Here is an 18,567-nt window from a genome sequence, read left to right on the forward strand (position 1 = left end):
CAACGGACAGGGCGTGCTCATCCTCATCCTGGCTCCCGGATTCGTCCACGCGGATAGAGAGGAGGGGGTCAGGGGGGAGCGACAGGCATGTGCGTGGTGGGACAAGGCAGACGGGGAAGGGCTGCAATGATACGGTGGGAGTGCGACGCGTTTATGCTGGGCCGTTCGGTACCATCCGATTGAATCCTATCCATCGGACGTTCGGGCGCTAGCAAGTCCCCTCTGTAAATGGTTAGACGGCCTCCACGCAAATGGCCACCTCTGAAAATCGCTATTGACAATGGCAGGCATTCTAAGGGTCTGCCTCTAAAAAAATTGATTAACAGATGAAAACTTCTTAAGAGACCTGCTTTTAGAAATAGTTGCATGCAAAAATAATTCATAAATTTTTCATGTGAATTTATATAAAGACAAACTTTATATTAAACTTATAGATCTCGATACAATCTTCAACTCTGTAGCTGAGAAGTTTATTGTTTGATACTTTTCGAAGTCTAAAAATATTGTTTTAAGTTCTTAGATTTTGAAATTTAGAATTTAAACTTTTCAAACAACCTTGGTTGTTGACATGGTATATACCAAAGTTGTATTTTTCAATACAATCTCCAAATTTATAGTGGAAATTTTTTTATTTGAAGTTATTTAGAGCAACTCCAAGAGAGTAGCCATTTATGTTGTGAAATGCTATTTTAGGTATTTTTGGAAGAATCGCGGCTCCAACAGCTGTTGTATTATGTTTTCCAAAATAACAAGTCATCCATCCCGTACTTCTCGCTGGGTAAAAATAGCAAGCTGTGAAGGCTAGCCATCTGCATGGTGGTGTGCAAGAAAATGGCGGGAGTATAGGAAATGGAGAAGCGAACCAATCTCAGCATGACACGTCACCTTTAAAAAATAGATAATGAGAATTTTAGAAAGGCTGTTACATTACTCTACTCTTTTGGAGGATGTTCTATTTTAGATAATGGCTAAATCATGGATTTTAGATTCTTATTTTACACAATCTCTTGGAGTTGCTCTTAGAGTCCCAAATTTATGTTTTAAATTATTAGATTTAAAAAAAATCTAGAATTTCCAAACAATCTTGAATGCTCTGTTCAAAACAATTTTGAATGTTCACATGGTCAATACCAAACAATATATCTTTTTAGCATTTGGCTCATGTATAGTTTTTTTTAAAAAAAATGGCTCATGTTTGAGTGGCGCATTTCGTTATACAACAAGCTTGCCTTTCCGAAATCTAGGTGTTGCGCAGGAACTTTTTGAGATTTGGGTAGATCCGTCGTATGATGAAAAATTAAAAAATCACAGCCCAGTCCATTCATGCAGCAGGAAACAAAAAGTTGGCATCAAATTCAAAAGGACTAGAAATGCTATGATCGTTGATCGTGCAAGAAAAGGCAGAGAGGTAGGCTACCACTACCCAATGTATTTTCCTAGGCATGCTAGCTGCATCGCCACTTGCCTGACTTCAAATAAGCCACTTTGGCACGTCCAAGCAGGACAATATTTTCCTCGTTTGACTTAGTGTCTGTTTAGTTCCTAAAATTTTACACAATTTTTCAAGATTGCCTGTCACATCGAATCTTTAGACGCATGCATGAAGCATTAAATATAAATAAAAAATAAAACTAATTACACAATTTAGACGAAATTCACGAGACGAATCTTTTAAGCCTAATTATACTATGATTGAATACTAATTGTCAAATAACAACGAAAGTGCTATAGTACCATTTCCCAAAAAATTTCGCCAACTAAACAAGGCCTTATTATTAGTACGTACTAGTATAGGTGACAGCATAAGCACTTTTTCGTACCTGATTAGTGAAAACGATGCATATCACACTCATCAGCACGTCGTCACAGATGTGTAACAAAGACCTGCCTGAACAGACCGAGAATTTCCTGGAAGAAGCAAGGGGGAGGCTGCTAACTAAGCAGGTTTTAGAGCTGTGTGGCTGTGTCTGACTGTTTCATGAATCAGAGCCCGTGCATATACTGTCTAGATTGTGCCAACTGCAGCACCATATATTGCATATACTAGTTGTTAGTAGAAATAAAGTAGAATGTTAAAAGACCAATCAAATAATAGGTCGAAATTAAAGAACTATAAAATATTGGTAAAAAGAAACGTGCATCTTACTATTACTAATTATTGAATCTTTTACAGTATCCATGCCGGAAAAAGAGAGAGAAAATCTAGAAAGTTCCAAAAACCATTCGACCAATGATTTTGTACAAGATGAGTTTAAAGTTCAATTTTTTGTGGATTTATATATGGAGGTCATTAGAAAAATACATTAAGAAAATTTCATCTTTCTTTCATAGCTTAGTAGCATCTATTAAAAAATTAACCCTAGAAGTACAAAACATAAATAGTGATGATTTAAAAAAATATTATCTAATATAGAATATCATGTCCTCTATTTGAACTTAAAACTTAGGTGACAAGAGAAAAATGAATATCATTAGTAGTTACTCCCTCAATCTCCAAAAATGGATTCCTAAAATCACACAAAGTCAAATTATCTTAACTTTAACCATCTTTATAGTAAAGGGTAAATATTTATGACATCAAGTATTAAAAAAATATTTTATGATGTATCTAGTGATACTAATATGATGTCATAAATATTGTTGATCTTTTCTATACATTTGGTTAAATTTAAAATAGTTTGACTTATGATAACTATAGAAATTGATTTGATTTGGGACGGAGAGAGGTAGAATTGAAATAGTTTAGGAAGAAATTTGGGCCAAACTTTTGTTTAGGCTTCATATGTACAAATTAAATTGTTCAAATAGTAAAATAGATTTTTTTTTATCCTAGTCTGTCTATTTCTTAAAGCGGATGCACACACGCACAAAGTAGTGAGCCAGCCTGCTAGAACGAGAGCCCAAGGAGCCCGTGCCCCGTGGTCCAGGAGGAATGTTCCATCTTTACCACCTACTCTTTGTTGGATGGGCCGATTTTTATTCAAGTACACACGATAAATCCAGTTTATAGCGCAGTTAGACATCGTTTGGATGCCGTGGTTTAAAGTTTAGTTTGCCTAAAAGCATAGTTGTATTGTATGGTCTAATGAACTAATGATATTTTTAAAAAAAAGTTTAGTTGGCTAATAAATTTTAGAGTATTTTAGCACACTTGTGTGGTCTAATGAATTAATGATATTTTTTTGTGTGGTTGCCTAACTTTATTACACAATATTTTAGATTATCTGTTTAGAGCCTTCGGACCTAAATTTACTGGCAAAACTTTAGATCATGGAATCTAAATAGATCTTTATATATTTTTTTAAAAAAACTATTTTATCTAAAAGGGTGAAAAGAATCTCAATAACCTGATTTATATGGCCTATTTTTAGATAAAGAAAATTATTTGGGATTCAATCTCATAAAAAACAAGGCATCAGTCCAATATTATTTAAAAAAGGTAGCCACCGCTACAAAACTCACTCACAATAATTCTAAATATATCATGGAAAAGAGTCCGACATTATAGACACACAACTATTCGTGGGAGTAAAAAAAAATGCATTGGTCATGCTCAGCCAGTAGGTGGAATTTCTAATTCCCGTACGTGTCAATGGAGATCTTTATCACTAATTTATATATAGTTTGGCCAAAATCCACGAGTAGGGAAAAGTGCTCCCTTCGTTTTCATAATACGTTATTTGACTACCCAAAATCATGGTTCAACTAATAATTAATCCATTAATATGTAAATTATCGATCTCAGGCCTACCGGTCACCTCGACGATAGTTGTTGTCGTCCATAGTTGGCCACATACTGCATTGCTACCGTGGTGAGCGTGGCCCTGGCCAGTCACCACAGTCCACAGTCCCTGTAACAATCACGGCAGCGACTAGGATTGACGCTGTGGTGACTGCCCACGCTTGGCACTAGCCATGATCGCTGCAATAGCGACAACCTACAGTCGGTGACCAAGTATGGATGGCAGCTTTTGAGATGGTGTTCGGAGCAAAGACTTAAAAAAAACGATTTTCAAAGACAGGATGGTATTTTAAAGGCGGATCAATACAGAGACGTCTATATAAGCCTCCAAAATAAGTGCCTCTGAATCCAGCCACGTGTAAAAATGCTCATATTTTTACATGCGCCTCTATTTCCAGCCATTTCTAGGAATTGACTGTTAGAGACAGGCTCTATTTCCGGTGCCTCTAAATTCAAATTTTCAAACGCCCTCAGATGTGGAAAGGACTAAAGCGAAAGTTGTAGATCTCGAAAAGTTATGCAACTTTATAGTTGCCAACTTTTTCATTTGAATTCAGTCATGCATGGAAAATTACGTTTGAATTTCACATTTGAAATTCGAATTTTTCAAACGATATCGGATAACGGAGGAACGACCAAAACGTTAACAACTTTTTTTCATTCCAAATCATTTATGCATGGAAAATCACATTTAATTTTTCTCACATTTGAAATTCGAATGTTTCAAATGGATCGGATGGAGAAATAAACAACCAAAATGAAAGTTGTAAATCATGAAAAATTAAACAACTCTTGTAATTGCATTATAGAACGGTCAACAAACTACGTCCACCGAAAACGAACGAAGGGAGTACGGTTTAATTTTGTTGGAACACAGTTTACCCTATCAAAGTGTCAATGATACTAGTAGTTCATATCGGGAAAAGAAATTCAGTACGAACCATCCCTACGGAAACACGGTGGGGATGTGTGGCCGACGTGTGCCTGATTTACCATCCGCATGCTAAAAATAGTATCGTGGTCCACCTACCAGCTGCACAGTCCGCACGGCGTCCTGTCCTGGTAGGGATGGTGCTCACATAATTTTTTTCTTCGTATCGGGGGTACCATACTACCATGTCGAATGAGACGACGGGCACATGGATACGACACGACGAACCCTTTCTGCCGGCCGGACGGACGGACGGACGGACGGCCCCCCCCATCGACCTGTCTTGCCTTGACCACTTGTGAGATACAGATCGCCCTCTCTGTAATAATATGCTGTGCTCCTAACCAACAGCCATCATGATGATGCTGATGCTGATGCAGATGCAGAGCCAGCAGCCATACAAGGCCAGGGAACATGCATGCATGGCAGCACCAGCCACAGCCATCATGATGATGCCGATGCATGCAGCCCGGCGGCCAAGTAGCAGCATCAGCCAACAGCAACAGGCGTGCATGTATATATAAATGATCATGCATTACATGGTGTACAACGTAACTGCTAGTAGCTTAGAGTGAGACGAGACGGGCATGCACTATTCATGGTACAGTGCGCGCCAAATCTGTTGCTGAGTTATGGGGCGACATGTATATGGCACCTACTCATGAAGTCGATGGTAGGAACGAGCTAGCTAGGGACACCATTATTCCATTCTCTTGTACAATGCCAGCTTGTGCCAAATCTGTTTGCGCATGGTGTCCGCTATCACCTATGGTGCGTGGTGATGTTTGGTGCTTGCATTGTATATGGAGCAGCCAGCCGGCCTAACAATCTCACCAGCATATAGGAATGTTCTTCTGTGCAGTAGCCAATCCTTAGTATGATGATGAAGGGAACTGCACCTTTGATGGTAAACTAGGCATATGGCCTTTTATAAGAGAGGTACCTGAACTTATTTGTTTTTTTTTTTGCTTCAATTAGTTTCTATGGTTTGCTTTGGAAGCTAACATGTTTATCAATTGGTGTAGGAACCAGCAAAAAGAAGAAGTGGTAACAGACCAAGGGGGACACCAATCAACAACACAATCACCATGTTCGCTTATTGGTTTCAACCAGCCCAAACCAGCCAACCAACAGTGTTTTCCTCTCACATAAAACCAGCACCAGCCAGCCCAAACCAGCCCAGAAACCAACCAGCGAACAGGCCGAATGAAGGTTGACAGAGTCACAATAAGGTCCTATATGATTACTAAACTCCTACCAGCAATTAGAGATCGTTGGCCTCGAGATCAATGCCACCAAACTATTTGGATTCAGCAGGACAATGCTAGGACTCATATCCCGGTTAATGATGAGGAATTTGCACGAGCAGTAGCCCACCTTGGGCTTGATATCCGCCTCACGAACCAGCCCCCTAACTCCCCTGATATAAATGTCTTAGATCTGGAGTTCTTTGTATCTCTACAGTCGTTGACGTACACAACGATCTCTAACAATATGAATGACTTAATTGCCAATGTTAAGAATGAATATGAAAACTATGACCACAGAGCAATTAGAAATGACTTCCTAACACTGCAAGGTTGCATGATTGAGGTGACGAAGGCCGGTGGAGGGAACAAATACAAGATCCCTCACATGAACAAAGATAGGCTGGAGGCCCTAGGCATGCTTCCAAAGAGCCTCAATTGTGACCGTCAACTATATGAGAGTGTGATGGAGTCCTTAAATGCCTAGTTTCTTAGTGTTTAGAACTCAACATTTTGCTGAATGCAGTGTTAGTGTGCTGCATGTACAAAGGTGTTTGCTGGTAGTGTGTTGCATGTACAAATGTGTTTGCTACTACTATGTTGCATGTACAAAGGTGTTTGCTAGTGTGATCCCTATGTGTTGTCCAGTGCTTCAAAATGTACATATGTGTTCTTGTTTCAGAATATCAGCGAGACCTACTTTTGTAAGGGTATGCTATGTGTTCTATTAAAGAAGAAAAAAATTAATCAACGTTTTAATTAGAACTTATGACCAAACGCAAAAAAAAATAGAAGGGAGCACACATGTTCACAAGTCTTTTAACGTCTTTCGAGAGAAAACTGCATTTCCACTTTACAACAATGGTTTTGGCTTCCTGTTAAATTGCAATGTGCGTTCGCCATAATCCAACATCAAAGTAGTTAATGTCGTAGAATAATTTAAAACAAAACAACTCATCACAAATACAACGAATTAATGCCACAAGGCTGGTCACCACAAACTAAAGCCAAAATTAAGGTAGTTAATTTAGTAGCATAGTTCACAAGGAAACAACCCCATCATAATTACAACTAAATCCACAAGGTTGGTCATCACATACTAGATCAGTAGCATTACTCCTACCCAAAAGCCAATATTTTTTCCAGCAAGTTCAAACCAAACCATGCACACCAGCATACCTACATATCATTTCATCGCCACACATGACCTACTGATTAACACAAAGCGGCACTTACTTCATTATCACAAATGTGCACATGACCAACAGATCAACCCAAAAGCAACACCTGATCGTCACAAATATGCACATTTCACTACGGTTGGAAGCATGCAGGCAAATAAATTTTAAGGATGTTGAGAAAGGTCTCGTGGAAGAGGGGTTCCATCCCGGCAAGCTATACCTTCAAGTGTTGAACCATCTCTAGGTGTAGTTCGTCAGCGGCGGCGGCGACATCCCCCACAGGGACGTCCACAGCAGCCTGGACCGAGGCAGCCTTGATGACTGGATTTGCGGCCATGGTCATCTTCTCGGACTTGTTGCTGGCTGTAGACGCCACCACTGCATGTCCATAGTTGTAGCACCCACCAACATCACCTCCGGGCAGCCCAGCACATCGACGAAGCTATCAACACTCACAGCCACGGCCATGTCCATCTTCCTCCTCCGAATCAGGGACATAAAAGTCCCGCCTCCATGCCAATGCCTTCATCTTCGGAGTCAAGGACATACAACTGGCCGAGGTGATCGACGCGAAGGAGACTACGCCCAATATTGAGGATCTGCTCTGGGCTCCCGTCACCGCCACCGGCCCTAGCTTCACGGGTTCCTTCTGTCTTGTACCACCGTCGCACATCTTGGGGATAGGCACGGAGCTCGCGTCGCCTTCCCCAATCTCGTTGCACATCTTGAGGATAGGCATGGAGCTCGCGCCGCCTTCCCCAATACCATCGCACATGTTGGGGACATCGCCTTCCCCAATCTTGCCAACGGATCTTGGGATTCCATCGCCGCCCCCAAACACAGGGACGCACATGGGGCTCCCATTAGCGCCGCCGCCCGCATTGGCACCGACGACCAACACCTTAACTGGGTGCTCGGGGCTCCCATCGCTGTTGCTGCTGGCCAGCTTCGCACCTAGATGCGTGGAGCGCCTAACCCGCTGGATCCAGCTCCCACGGGTGCGGAAAGGGTGGCATCAAGATCTAGCCATCCCTGTTGATGCGCGAGGCCTAAGGATGGAGAAGGGGAAGAGGGAGACGGAACCGAAGATGGAGGAGGCGGTGTGGTCAAGCGAGCTGAGGGAGATGCAGCGGAAGATTGTTTCGACGACGGCTTCGTGGTTTCGCGGGTCTGGCTGGCGTGCATCGTCGGGCAACGCGGCTGGCCCTGGCACAACGCACAGGCAGCGAAAGCACAGGAGACTCAGACCGGTCGCGCTGGTACGGGTGGCGGCGCGGTCAATGGAGTTGCGGGCGGTGGAGGAGAGTCGAGTGGATGAGGATGACATGCGAGCTGTAACGTGTGGTGGTGAGGAAAGTGCTGAGGAAGGAGATTTTTTTTAAGGGCAAGGAAGGAGATTTTTTTGGATGGTGGGATTAAGAGACACAAATGACAGCTACTCGGGTCATATTCATAAACCTATCACCCCTCCGTTTGCATTCTTTCACGGGCAATGCTCCCACCCTCCGTTTGCAATCTTTACCGGGCGGAGGGAAGTACTTGACATACAGTTTGGCACGTAGCACAACAACCTCATAAAATTCCAGCATATAGGACATGTTTGGAACGCGGGGAAATTTTCATATTCCTGTGTTTTTCCTGTGAAATTCCTACGCGATTACTATGAAATTCCTACGTTCTAAACAGGCACCAAACATGTTTCTGCTCTTATGTATAAAATCAAATTAACAAACCAAGATCAAGATGCTCGATCTGAAGATGACCAAATTTTACTAGCACATCCCCTTATTACTTACACGCACTATATATATATATATATATATATATATATATATATATATATATATATATATATATATATATATATAGACACACACACACACACACACCTCGTAATTTCGTGAATGCCATTTTCATTCATGTAGGTTCATCATTCATCAAGCACAATGCTCAAATTAGAGAGCGAAACACACTAGTCTTACATAGCTTCTGGTGTCTATCTGATCATTTTTCAGTGTTCCCAAGAAGCAAGAAGGCAAGAACGTCAACGGAGCAATTAATACTGTTGAGACGATGGACGGAGGTGATCCGATTCCTCCATCAGCAGAAGAGCACCACCATCCTTTTTATCTACACCTTAATAATACTACAATTATATAATAAGGTTCGATCAGATTGACACCTCTGTTTCTTATCTTGCGGTTCCTCGCACGACCGGAGGCCTGGGATCTGCAGCGGCGACGAGCCGGCGGGGGTGGAAGGCGCCGTCAGCGACGACATCCATGGCGCTCTTGCACCCGTGCATGTCGAGGAAAGCCACGAGCCCGCCGCCGCCGCCGGCGATCCACCACCGGCGCTCGGCGCGCCCGGATGACACTCCTGCTGGCTTCGCCGGCACCGGCCACAGCTTGTTCTTGGTGTCGTCGTCGGCGGCATTGGCATCGTCCGCGGCGGCGTAGTCGTCGTCGTTGTCCCTGGTGCACTCGGCGAAGGCGGCGACGAAGGGGTCATCGTCCCTGGCGTCGGAGGATGACGACGCGGCCGGGGCCCCGGCCTTGGCGGGCTGGCGCCGGCGCCGGCGTCGAGGGGCCGCCGGGCGGAGCAGCGGCGGCGGCAGCGGAAGCGGGTTGCCCGTAGGGGAGTCGCGCCCGCCGCGGAACGAGTTCTTGGGCACGCCCGGGTGGCGCTCCCATGAGAATGGAACCAGCGAGGTGGTGCTTGCGCGTGGCGACGGCGACGGGCAGAAGAAGGTCGACGACGTGCTGGAGATGGAGGAAGAGGACGAGGACGAGGACGAGGACGAGGACGAGGAGGAATGGGAGCTGCGGTGGCGCCCGCGCCCGCGACGAGGTGCGGCGGGCGGCGACGACGGGAGAGACAGCGGAGGCGGCGGCAGCGGCAGTGGTTGCGGTGGTGGTGCGTGGTGGCGCTGAGATGCTCGCATGGCTTGGTTTGTGTTGGGGAATCGGAGGGAGACACGGAGAGGTGCGTTTGCTGTAGTTTCCGGCGGGAAGTTGGGGGTCAGCTGGGCGTGTGGATAAATACCGTTGGAGTATTTGCAGAAAGGCCCCTTAGATTTGCATCCATGTAATTTTTAAGATTTTGTATCCATGGCTTTGGTTAAAACTTTTACAAAAGCAGCCAATATTTCTTTCTTAAACAATTTGCGCTCGGCTCATTTTCCTTATTCGGTGAAAATTTTATGCTAGTGCTTAAATTCACTGAACTTATATATAATAAATGAAGAGGACGGTGGCTTGGTGTGACAATTTATTTTACTTTTGAACTAAAATTCATCATAAATTTTCTAGTTTGCATAAATGGCCTTGTTTTGTCTACTAATAAATCTTAGCCACATGCCAAAAAAAGGATTCGTATTCGTATATGACTAAATGGCTAACCTCTCACCAAGGGTTTATATATGAATGAAAAAAGTTTCTTCCATTGACGAGAAAAAAAAACTAGCTCTAAAAATATAATACCAGAGCAGTGAAACGGTGGTATCTGAAAACGGATTGAAAGTAGTTTAAAATAGGGACACTATTGCACCTAGGTTGTCGCACTAGACAGCCCCAAGTCGCTACTCACATAATTTTCCGTGTGCATGCATTTTGTTAGATTTGAAAAAATTGTCGTCTCTCTAAGTGTGTAGCACCCTTACAACCTCACCACAAAACCACTTCGCTAGATGAGGAATACTATTAGGATATGTTTGGGACCGCTTCACTTCATGTTTTTTAGTCAAATGGTTTCAGCTCCATGCACTCTATTCGAGAAAAAAAGGTGGGGTTGTGAGAGCACCTAAAGTGATGCTTCACAAACTCCAGTTTTTTATGGAGCTGCTCCATAGTGGAGTTTGTGGAGCAGTCCCAAACACCCCCTTATTTTGACCTAACATCTTCAAATCTGGTGTTGCATATTTGACATTGTAAGCACACTTAAATTAAGAAGTCCTCACCTACAAAGCTTTAGACCTCATCAAGCACTACAACTTTTGATGTGACCATGTCTCCGTCTGTTGTTGTTTGAAAAAAAAATCAAAAGTTTAATTTGTGCGCCTGCGTTCGTAGAGTGAGTTTATGTGTATGTTTGTAGGTGTCGAATTCGCAAAAAAGGGAACATACACACAAGAGGGGTCACATGAGGTAGACGTTCGCTTTTAACCGGATTAACTACTGACGGTCCTGTAATCTGTAAACCAAAGCACCGTATCGACATCGATCTCCTTTAGGCCCCGTTCGGTTCCTGGGGATTGACCCCCGGGAACCATTCCCGGCCGAGTTTCCTTCGACAATTTGAAAAGCGTCGGAACTGTTTCGGCCAGGAACAGCCCGGAACAGCGATAACCGAACAGACCCTTAGGCTCCGTTCGGTTACATTGGATTGGTTCCTAGCCCAACCCTTTCTTCACAAATTTGTACTACGGAGGAATAGTTCCAAGCCTGAAATGACCCGTTCCGGAACAACCGAACGGGGCCTTAGCCACTCTCAACAATTCTAACATCTATATCGTGAAATTACATTAATTAAATAATCCACAATGTATTTCTTCTGTCTCTATATATCTTAATGTTCTCCTTTAGCCACTCAACATTTCTAACATCTGCATCGTGAAATTACATTAATTAAATCTACCATGCATGTATTTCTGTCTCTATAGTTATCTTAATGATGCATTTATATGCATAGGGGCATCACAGATGTTAACATGTTTTCTGTCGTTGCCGCTCGCTGCAGCAGCAGCAGGAGTGCAGGAGGAGGGGGTGTTGTTCTGCTCGGTCTGTATCGCCAGCAGCACGTGGGTGGATCGGGACTAGCGGTCGTTGGACCCGTCGTTGATGTCCATGGCGTGGCGCGGTGGCGGTTGCTCTTCGTCTTCTTTGCGCGCGTGCATGCACGTCTCTCCATCGGCACTTGTCCGTTCCATGATTCGTCTCCGTTACCGTGCACCCTTCCTTTCTAACAAAAAAATCGTGTAGCTTCCGTACACTGCCTGATCGATGCAAAAAAGAGTTTGTTGACCAACTCTGCACCTTTGTTCTTTTTTTTTACAGACCAAACGGTTAGTCGATCGGTAGGCAGCACGCAATATGACAGGTCGCCATGGTTGGTGGATATATAAATATATATGTATCCTAGATGAGAATGAAGGCTTGTTCATGTGGGCGCATGTTACTATACGTGACTTGGCAGGTAAGAATGACTTATGACTGGCATATATAGAATTATGCCGGCCAGTTCCTCCATAGCTTTGCAAAAATAGTTGGTTTTTGATATATTTGAACCAATGTGACCAACTACAAGTAGTTTGAAAGATATGCATGGTATTGTTAAAGTTAGTTTTTTTTATTAAAAAAAGCACTATATATGGGCATATATATAGTGATTTTTTTAATTTTAACACTTTTTGATAACTAATTTTAAATCTAACGCTGTAAGTTTTTTTTAAACTAACATTTTTTGCCGCGCCTATTGCCCAGGCGCGGCCAGATGCCTGTGCCGTGCCATGCATGGGGCGCGGCACAAGTCTGACGTGGCGGCGACCGGTTTCGGTTACCGGTGACGTGGCAGCTCTTGTCGTGCCACCGATCTTGGTGCGGCAGTGCCACGCCCTGATCCATGGCGTGGCAGAGCCAAATAAATACCGCCCGCCTGCCCGCACGCTCCTGCCCGCTCGCCGCCAGCGCCTGCAGTCGCCCGTCAGCCGCCAGCGCCGCTAGCCGCCGCGCAGCGCCCGCCCGACCACGCCGCGCCCGGCCACTCCCGCCGCGCAGCGCCCGCACCTGCCGCGCCACGAACGCCGACGCGTCAAGGCCGTCCGCTCCTAAGTACCTCCTCTCAATTTCATATTTTTTATTATTATTGATTTAGGATAATTAATGATTTAGGATAGTTAGTAATTTAGGATAGTTAGGGTTGATTTTATATTTTTTTTATTATTATTGATTTAAGATAATTAGTAATTTAGGATAGTTAGTAATTTAGGATAGTTAGGGTTTTATAATTGGTATTGATTTATGATAGTTAGTGATTTATGATAGTTAGGTTAGTGAATTTGTTTGTGATTTACGTAGGTTTGAGGTTGTGTGTTCTAGTTTAGTTAGGATTTTGGGTTTAGGGATTGTTTATGTATTTATTATTTAGTTTATAGTTAGTTATTTAGTTAGGGATTTTGGGTATAGATACTAGTTTACTCTAAACCCAAAAGGGTTTAGGTATTTTAGGGATTGATTATGTATTTATTATCCAGTATAGTTAGGATTTTGGGTTTAGGGATTTAGGATAGTTAGGTTAGTGATTTGTTTGTGAACTTACTAATGTTAATTTAAATTTTGTTAATTTGAATACTCTAACGCTTTGTTTATCCATTCGTAATAGGATGGCTCCTCCCACGCAACACCCGTTGTATCTTATTCTTGAGGTAGAGTACGACGACCAACACCGAGCACACATCTTGAGTGACAATGACGTAGAGGTGTTGTTGCCTCCTTTTAGGCTCCGCACGCACACCAGGGCGCACCAGTGGGACGAGCGTTATGCGTCGTACATACGGCGTGCCGGCTTCCTCGAGCTTGTCCGTGTTGTCAACCACGGTCTTCCGCCCCTTGACCCAGCACTACTTACTGCAGCTGTAGACAGGTGCGAGTGCATTCTTTGTACGTAAACTTTCTTCTAACAAATTTGAGGCAACTAACAGTCGTTCTATTCTTATAACATGTGGAGGCCTGAGACCCACACGTTCTACCTACCTTGTGGCGAGATGACCTTGACGTTACAGGACGTGAAAGCTATTTTAGGCCTTCGGTTGGGGGGGACTTCTAGTGACAGGGATAGTTGACAACGATCACTGGAGGGAGCTGTTGGCTCAGTTTACTGGCTTTCTTACACCGGACGACGATGCTTCCAAGAAAAATAAGTGAGTAATTCAAGCCTATTTAATACTTGCATTGCTTTCCTGTAGCCATGGGGTCTCATTTTCTTTGGTCAATTTCAGGAAAAGTTCTGGGGTTTCGTCGTCCTAGATCACGAAGCGCTTTGATTACTTGGACCCACAGACTGAGGAGGCTCTGATCGACAGGTTCGCTCGTGTGTGGCTCTGGCACTTTCTTAGTGCTTTCCTTTTCCCAGACGTCTCGGGTAACATGATCAGCTGGATGTTCCTTGACATACTACGACAGCCATGGGAGAACATAGCGGCATACAGTTGGGGCAGCACAGTCCTAGCATGGACGTATCGACAGCTATGCGTTGCCTGCCGTCGCACCACGGGATATGCGAACCTTGGGGGTTGCTCGTACCTACTCTAGGTGTGGTGTTGTGAACGATGCCCCATTGGGAGGCCCCTTAATAATGGTTTACCGGTAAGTACTTCGGTTCACTATATTTTTGGAGGCAGTTACATATGAATTCATTATTAATGGCTAATTCATTATCGTGTTCAATGCAGCAATGGAACGGATAGGATATACTCCCTACAGCTCTGTATATCTGGACAAAAGCAGAGTTAGTTAGAGGGAATGCGAGACGTAAGTACATGGAGTACACGGACGGTCTCGACGTCCTAACACAGCACCAGGTTATGCTCTCTTTATTATCATACATGTGTCTTGTTCGATGTACACTATATCACAACCTAACTCAATTACAAAATTCAGGTGCATTGGTGTCCTTGGGATGCTTCGGAGCTCCAGTACTATCTCAGTCCTGTCAGTAGGGACGAGTCAGATGAGTATCGCTGCGACGTCCCTCTTATTTTCTTCCATATGGTCGAGATTCACTTGCCCATCCGGGTCTGCAGATAGTTTGGGAGAATGACAGGCTGCCCACCATCGCTTTACCCCACCAACCAAGAATTGCACGGCTGCATTATCGATTAATAATAATGTTACAATCCAGAGATGTGTGGTACAACTAACATCGTTTTGTTGCAGGTATGACCGCAGGAAGAGGTACAAGACCAAGGATTGGCGCGTGACACACAGCTTGCGCATCCATTTGTGGCAGAACAGGGTACGACATCCGGTCCATATGGGTCCTCCACATGACCAGCACACCTTCGACGAGTACCTGCGGTGACTTCACAGGTCTACGAGGACACATATCAAGCCCCCGTACACTGACGTGACGATTGACGAGGACTCGGAGGAAGATGTCATCGATGTGTACGACGTTACCACTAGGGAAGACATACAGCTGGAGAGCCCCGCTTCAAAGATACGTGGTAATATACTTGAATGGTACAATTTGTTATCCTTTTGGTATTAAGTATGTGTACTAAAACTGTCCAACCGCATTTCTATACCCAGGCGACACAATTGTCAAGGCTGTCCAACAAAGCAGCGTTCTGGCTTTACGAGTCTAGAGGTCAGGGGTCAGGCGTTCTCACGGCTTTTGTGGAGGTAACATAAACTTGTCCGTTCCAAAAATGTTTCTTTAGTGTATATGCGTTTGAGTAATGCACTAACTTCAACGTCTATTTATGTAGAAGGTGAAGAAGAGCTGCAGGAAGCTAGCTCAGAAGCTGAGCTGCATGGACACACCTTATGAGGAACTGCCACTTCCGGCGTGGTTGGATGGCACATCTTCAGTCTCTTTGAGGACACCAGCCGACTCTTCTCAGCAAATAACAGGTGTCACTTCCGCGGTGCATACACCACCACATCATAGCGCTGGGAAGGACCCTGCAACCGAGGACGACGAGGACGACGATGACGATGACCCCCCGGGCTTCCGCAGACAGCACGACCAGTGGGACGATTGGCCGTAGCACGAGATCGGCATGTCTTAGCTAGGTGGTGCCCCGCTTGGTACCCAATGAGCCTCACAGGTACTATCAAAGATAGTTTATTTAAATACGTAGGCTCCATGAACTAACGATCATAAAAAATTATAAGTAATCGTGCGTATCATATACTTGCAGGGTACGAGCTATACGCACCGTCGACGCGATTATACCGACGTTGGCTACATTCCCAATGTGTTGCCAACAAATCCGAAGAGATAGAGGCATCCGAGGAATCCTTCCACTCCTGGGTGTTAGTTTGTTAGGTCAACCGAATATTGGCGTCCGAAATTTGCGGGGTTATTTGGTTATGTTATGTCAAACTTATGTCAAAACAATGAAAATGTTACATGGCAGCTTGTCAACTTGCGCACGAACTTCATTTATCTGTTTCATATTCGTTTCTTTGCGTCGCGGCAGCACTGCCGACGAGATTATGTACCAACTACTTCGGGAACCGGCAGTCCCGGCGTATCTTGACGCCGGTGGCAATTTTTCATAATCGATTAGTTAAATTGGTGGTTAACCGTATTATGAAAGACGAAAAACAAATCATTGGCTTATCAAATTCACCAGTCGGCCGTGAAAAAAATTCAACGAAAGACAGAAACAAATCTACTATTGATTTTACGTCAAGCTATTATTAGAATAACTCCCACTATCGGCGCGACGCGTTCGGATTAAACTGTTCTGGTACCGCCGGTCGGGCGGCGGGCGTGGCAGCCAGGCGGGACTGGACGCGGTATTTATTCGGCTCTGCCGCGCCACGGGTCAGGACGCGGCACTGCCGTGCCACGAATCAGGGCGCGTCACTGTTGCGCCAAGGGCGGTGGCGCAGCAAGAGCTACCACGTCACCTGTCACCGAAACCGGTCGTCGCCACGTCAGACCTCTGCCGCGCCACCATGCATGGCGCGGCATAGGCATTTGGCCGCGCCAGAGCAATAGGCACGGCCAAAAGTGTTAGTTAAAAAAACTTACAGTGTTAGATTTAAAATTAGTTATAAAAAATTGTTAAAATTAAAAAAAATCTATATAGCAGGGTAAGATTACTCACATATGACATCCCGCTGGGACATCAGAAACGACGGCAGCAGGATCAAACGATGGTGGTGAAGAAATAATGCATCCGATTCCGATCCCTTGCATGATCATATCATATATACCAACAGTTTTCAACTCATGTTGCTCTTTCGACACATACTGCTCTCTGCTGGCCCACATGGTTAGCATTTGTGTGACAATGCAACTATACAAGCCACAGTACAAGACAGTACGTACTAACATGGGTTGGCACTTGGCAACAAGCCGGCCGGCGCCAATGCAAGAGCACGTACTGACAAACAAAGAATGAACAATTAAATAAAGGTTCCAAATGTCCCACATCTCTCAACTAATCTTTCCTACTTCGCCACCTTTTCTCCCTCTCTATAATAATATGCTGTGCTCCTAACCAACGACGCCACCTTTCTGAATGGTCCTATATATGCATGGGTGATCAGCCACATGATCCCATCATGCCCGCAGTACATGACTTCGGTTACAGTCCATCATGCATATAATATCACGTGCATCCCTCTAGATGCGAACAGTACAAAATGCAAGATGCATGCCTATCATGATGCATGTACTCATCATGCACGCATGCACAGGACTTGTGTTTCAAAAGTGTCGGCATGCGATTGATTATTGTGGTTAAAGCAAGGGAGGATAGGACCCTATATATCCTATCTTGAGGATCGAGGAACTAATTAGAGTAAAACTCCAATATAATCTCTACTTAATAAGCTCCCAAAAAAATATAAGGCCCTCAAATCCTCCTCCTGCAAGCCTTCATTCCTATAAGCTCATCATTCCTCACCGTGAGGCCAATACTTTTCAGTTTCCACTGCTTTCCCACCTGACCACTAGATTTGGGCGATCTCTACCTACAGCCATGCATCCTGCCTTGAGGGGTGGGGGGGGGGGGGGGGGGGGGGGGGGGGGGGGGGGGGGGGGGGGGGGGGGACAAAGGAAATAGAAAAGAGAAAATATGAAAAGGTCCCACATGTCAAATGAAAGGTAGGATTCTTGGTTTGACAACTCATGTTTGTGTTGAGCTCAGAAAAAAGTGGGCCCTCAAAAGTAGGGGTTCTGGTTTGAGAGGTCCACTAATTGGACTTGAATCATGTCCATATATGGTGTCCAAATTGATTAAGTTCAGGACACATTCCGACGCTCGTTCGATGGTCGTTTGCAACCTAGTTGCCTCTCTTAGACTGTTGCATCGAGAACAAAAAATTAACATCAATCAATACGGCGCTCTTGTAGTTAAGACTTTTTGTCACGTCTGATTCGATCAAAAAAACTTATCTTGCCTTGATGACTTAATTCATTTAGTCAAATGCCAAGAGGCTAATGGTGATATGGATAAAGTCTGATAATTCTATCCCAGGACGATGAAATCTTGCCACACTCGGAATTAATCACGACCGGCATATCGTTAAGTTACGTCAAGGCTAATCATGGCGACGAGGAAGACGAAGTGGTATATATGTAGCCTAAGATTTCGTTGTTTATGTAACTGTCTTCGCCGTCTATGTTCGGCTTACCCTATATTTGGCTTGTTCGGCTTCTTTTTTCAGCCGAAACAGTGTTTTTCTCTCACAACAATTCACTCGAAACAATGTTTTTCAGCCAGTTTCG

At 44.3% G+C, this 18,567-nt stretch overlaps 1 protein-coding gene across 1 annotated transcript; it reads right to left on the reverse strand.

Annotated features, from left to right (window-relative positions):
* Positions 1-9,034: 9,034 nt before the first annotated feature.
* LOC136509663 (uncharacterized) lies at positions 9,035-10,092 on the reverse strand. The gene has a single exon (XM_066504404.1). It carries the CDS (start codon positions 10,043-10,045, stop codon positions 9,293-9,295), a length of 753 nt encoding a protein of 250 aa, XP_066360501.1. The 5' UTR covers positions 10,046-10,092; the 3' UTR covers positions 9,035-9,292.
* Positions 10,093-18,567: the final 8,475 nt, after the last annotated feature.

Source organism: Miscanthus floridulus, chromosome 15, assembly GCF_019320115.1.
Source record: "Miscanthus floridulus cultivar M001 chromosome 15, ASM1932011v1, whole genome shotgun sequence".
Taxonomy (NCBI): domain Eukaryota; kingdom Viridiplantae; phylum Streptophyta; class Magnoliopsida; order Poales; family Poaceae; genus Miscanthus; species Miscanthus floridulus.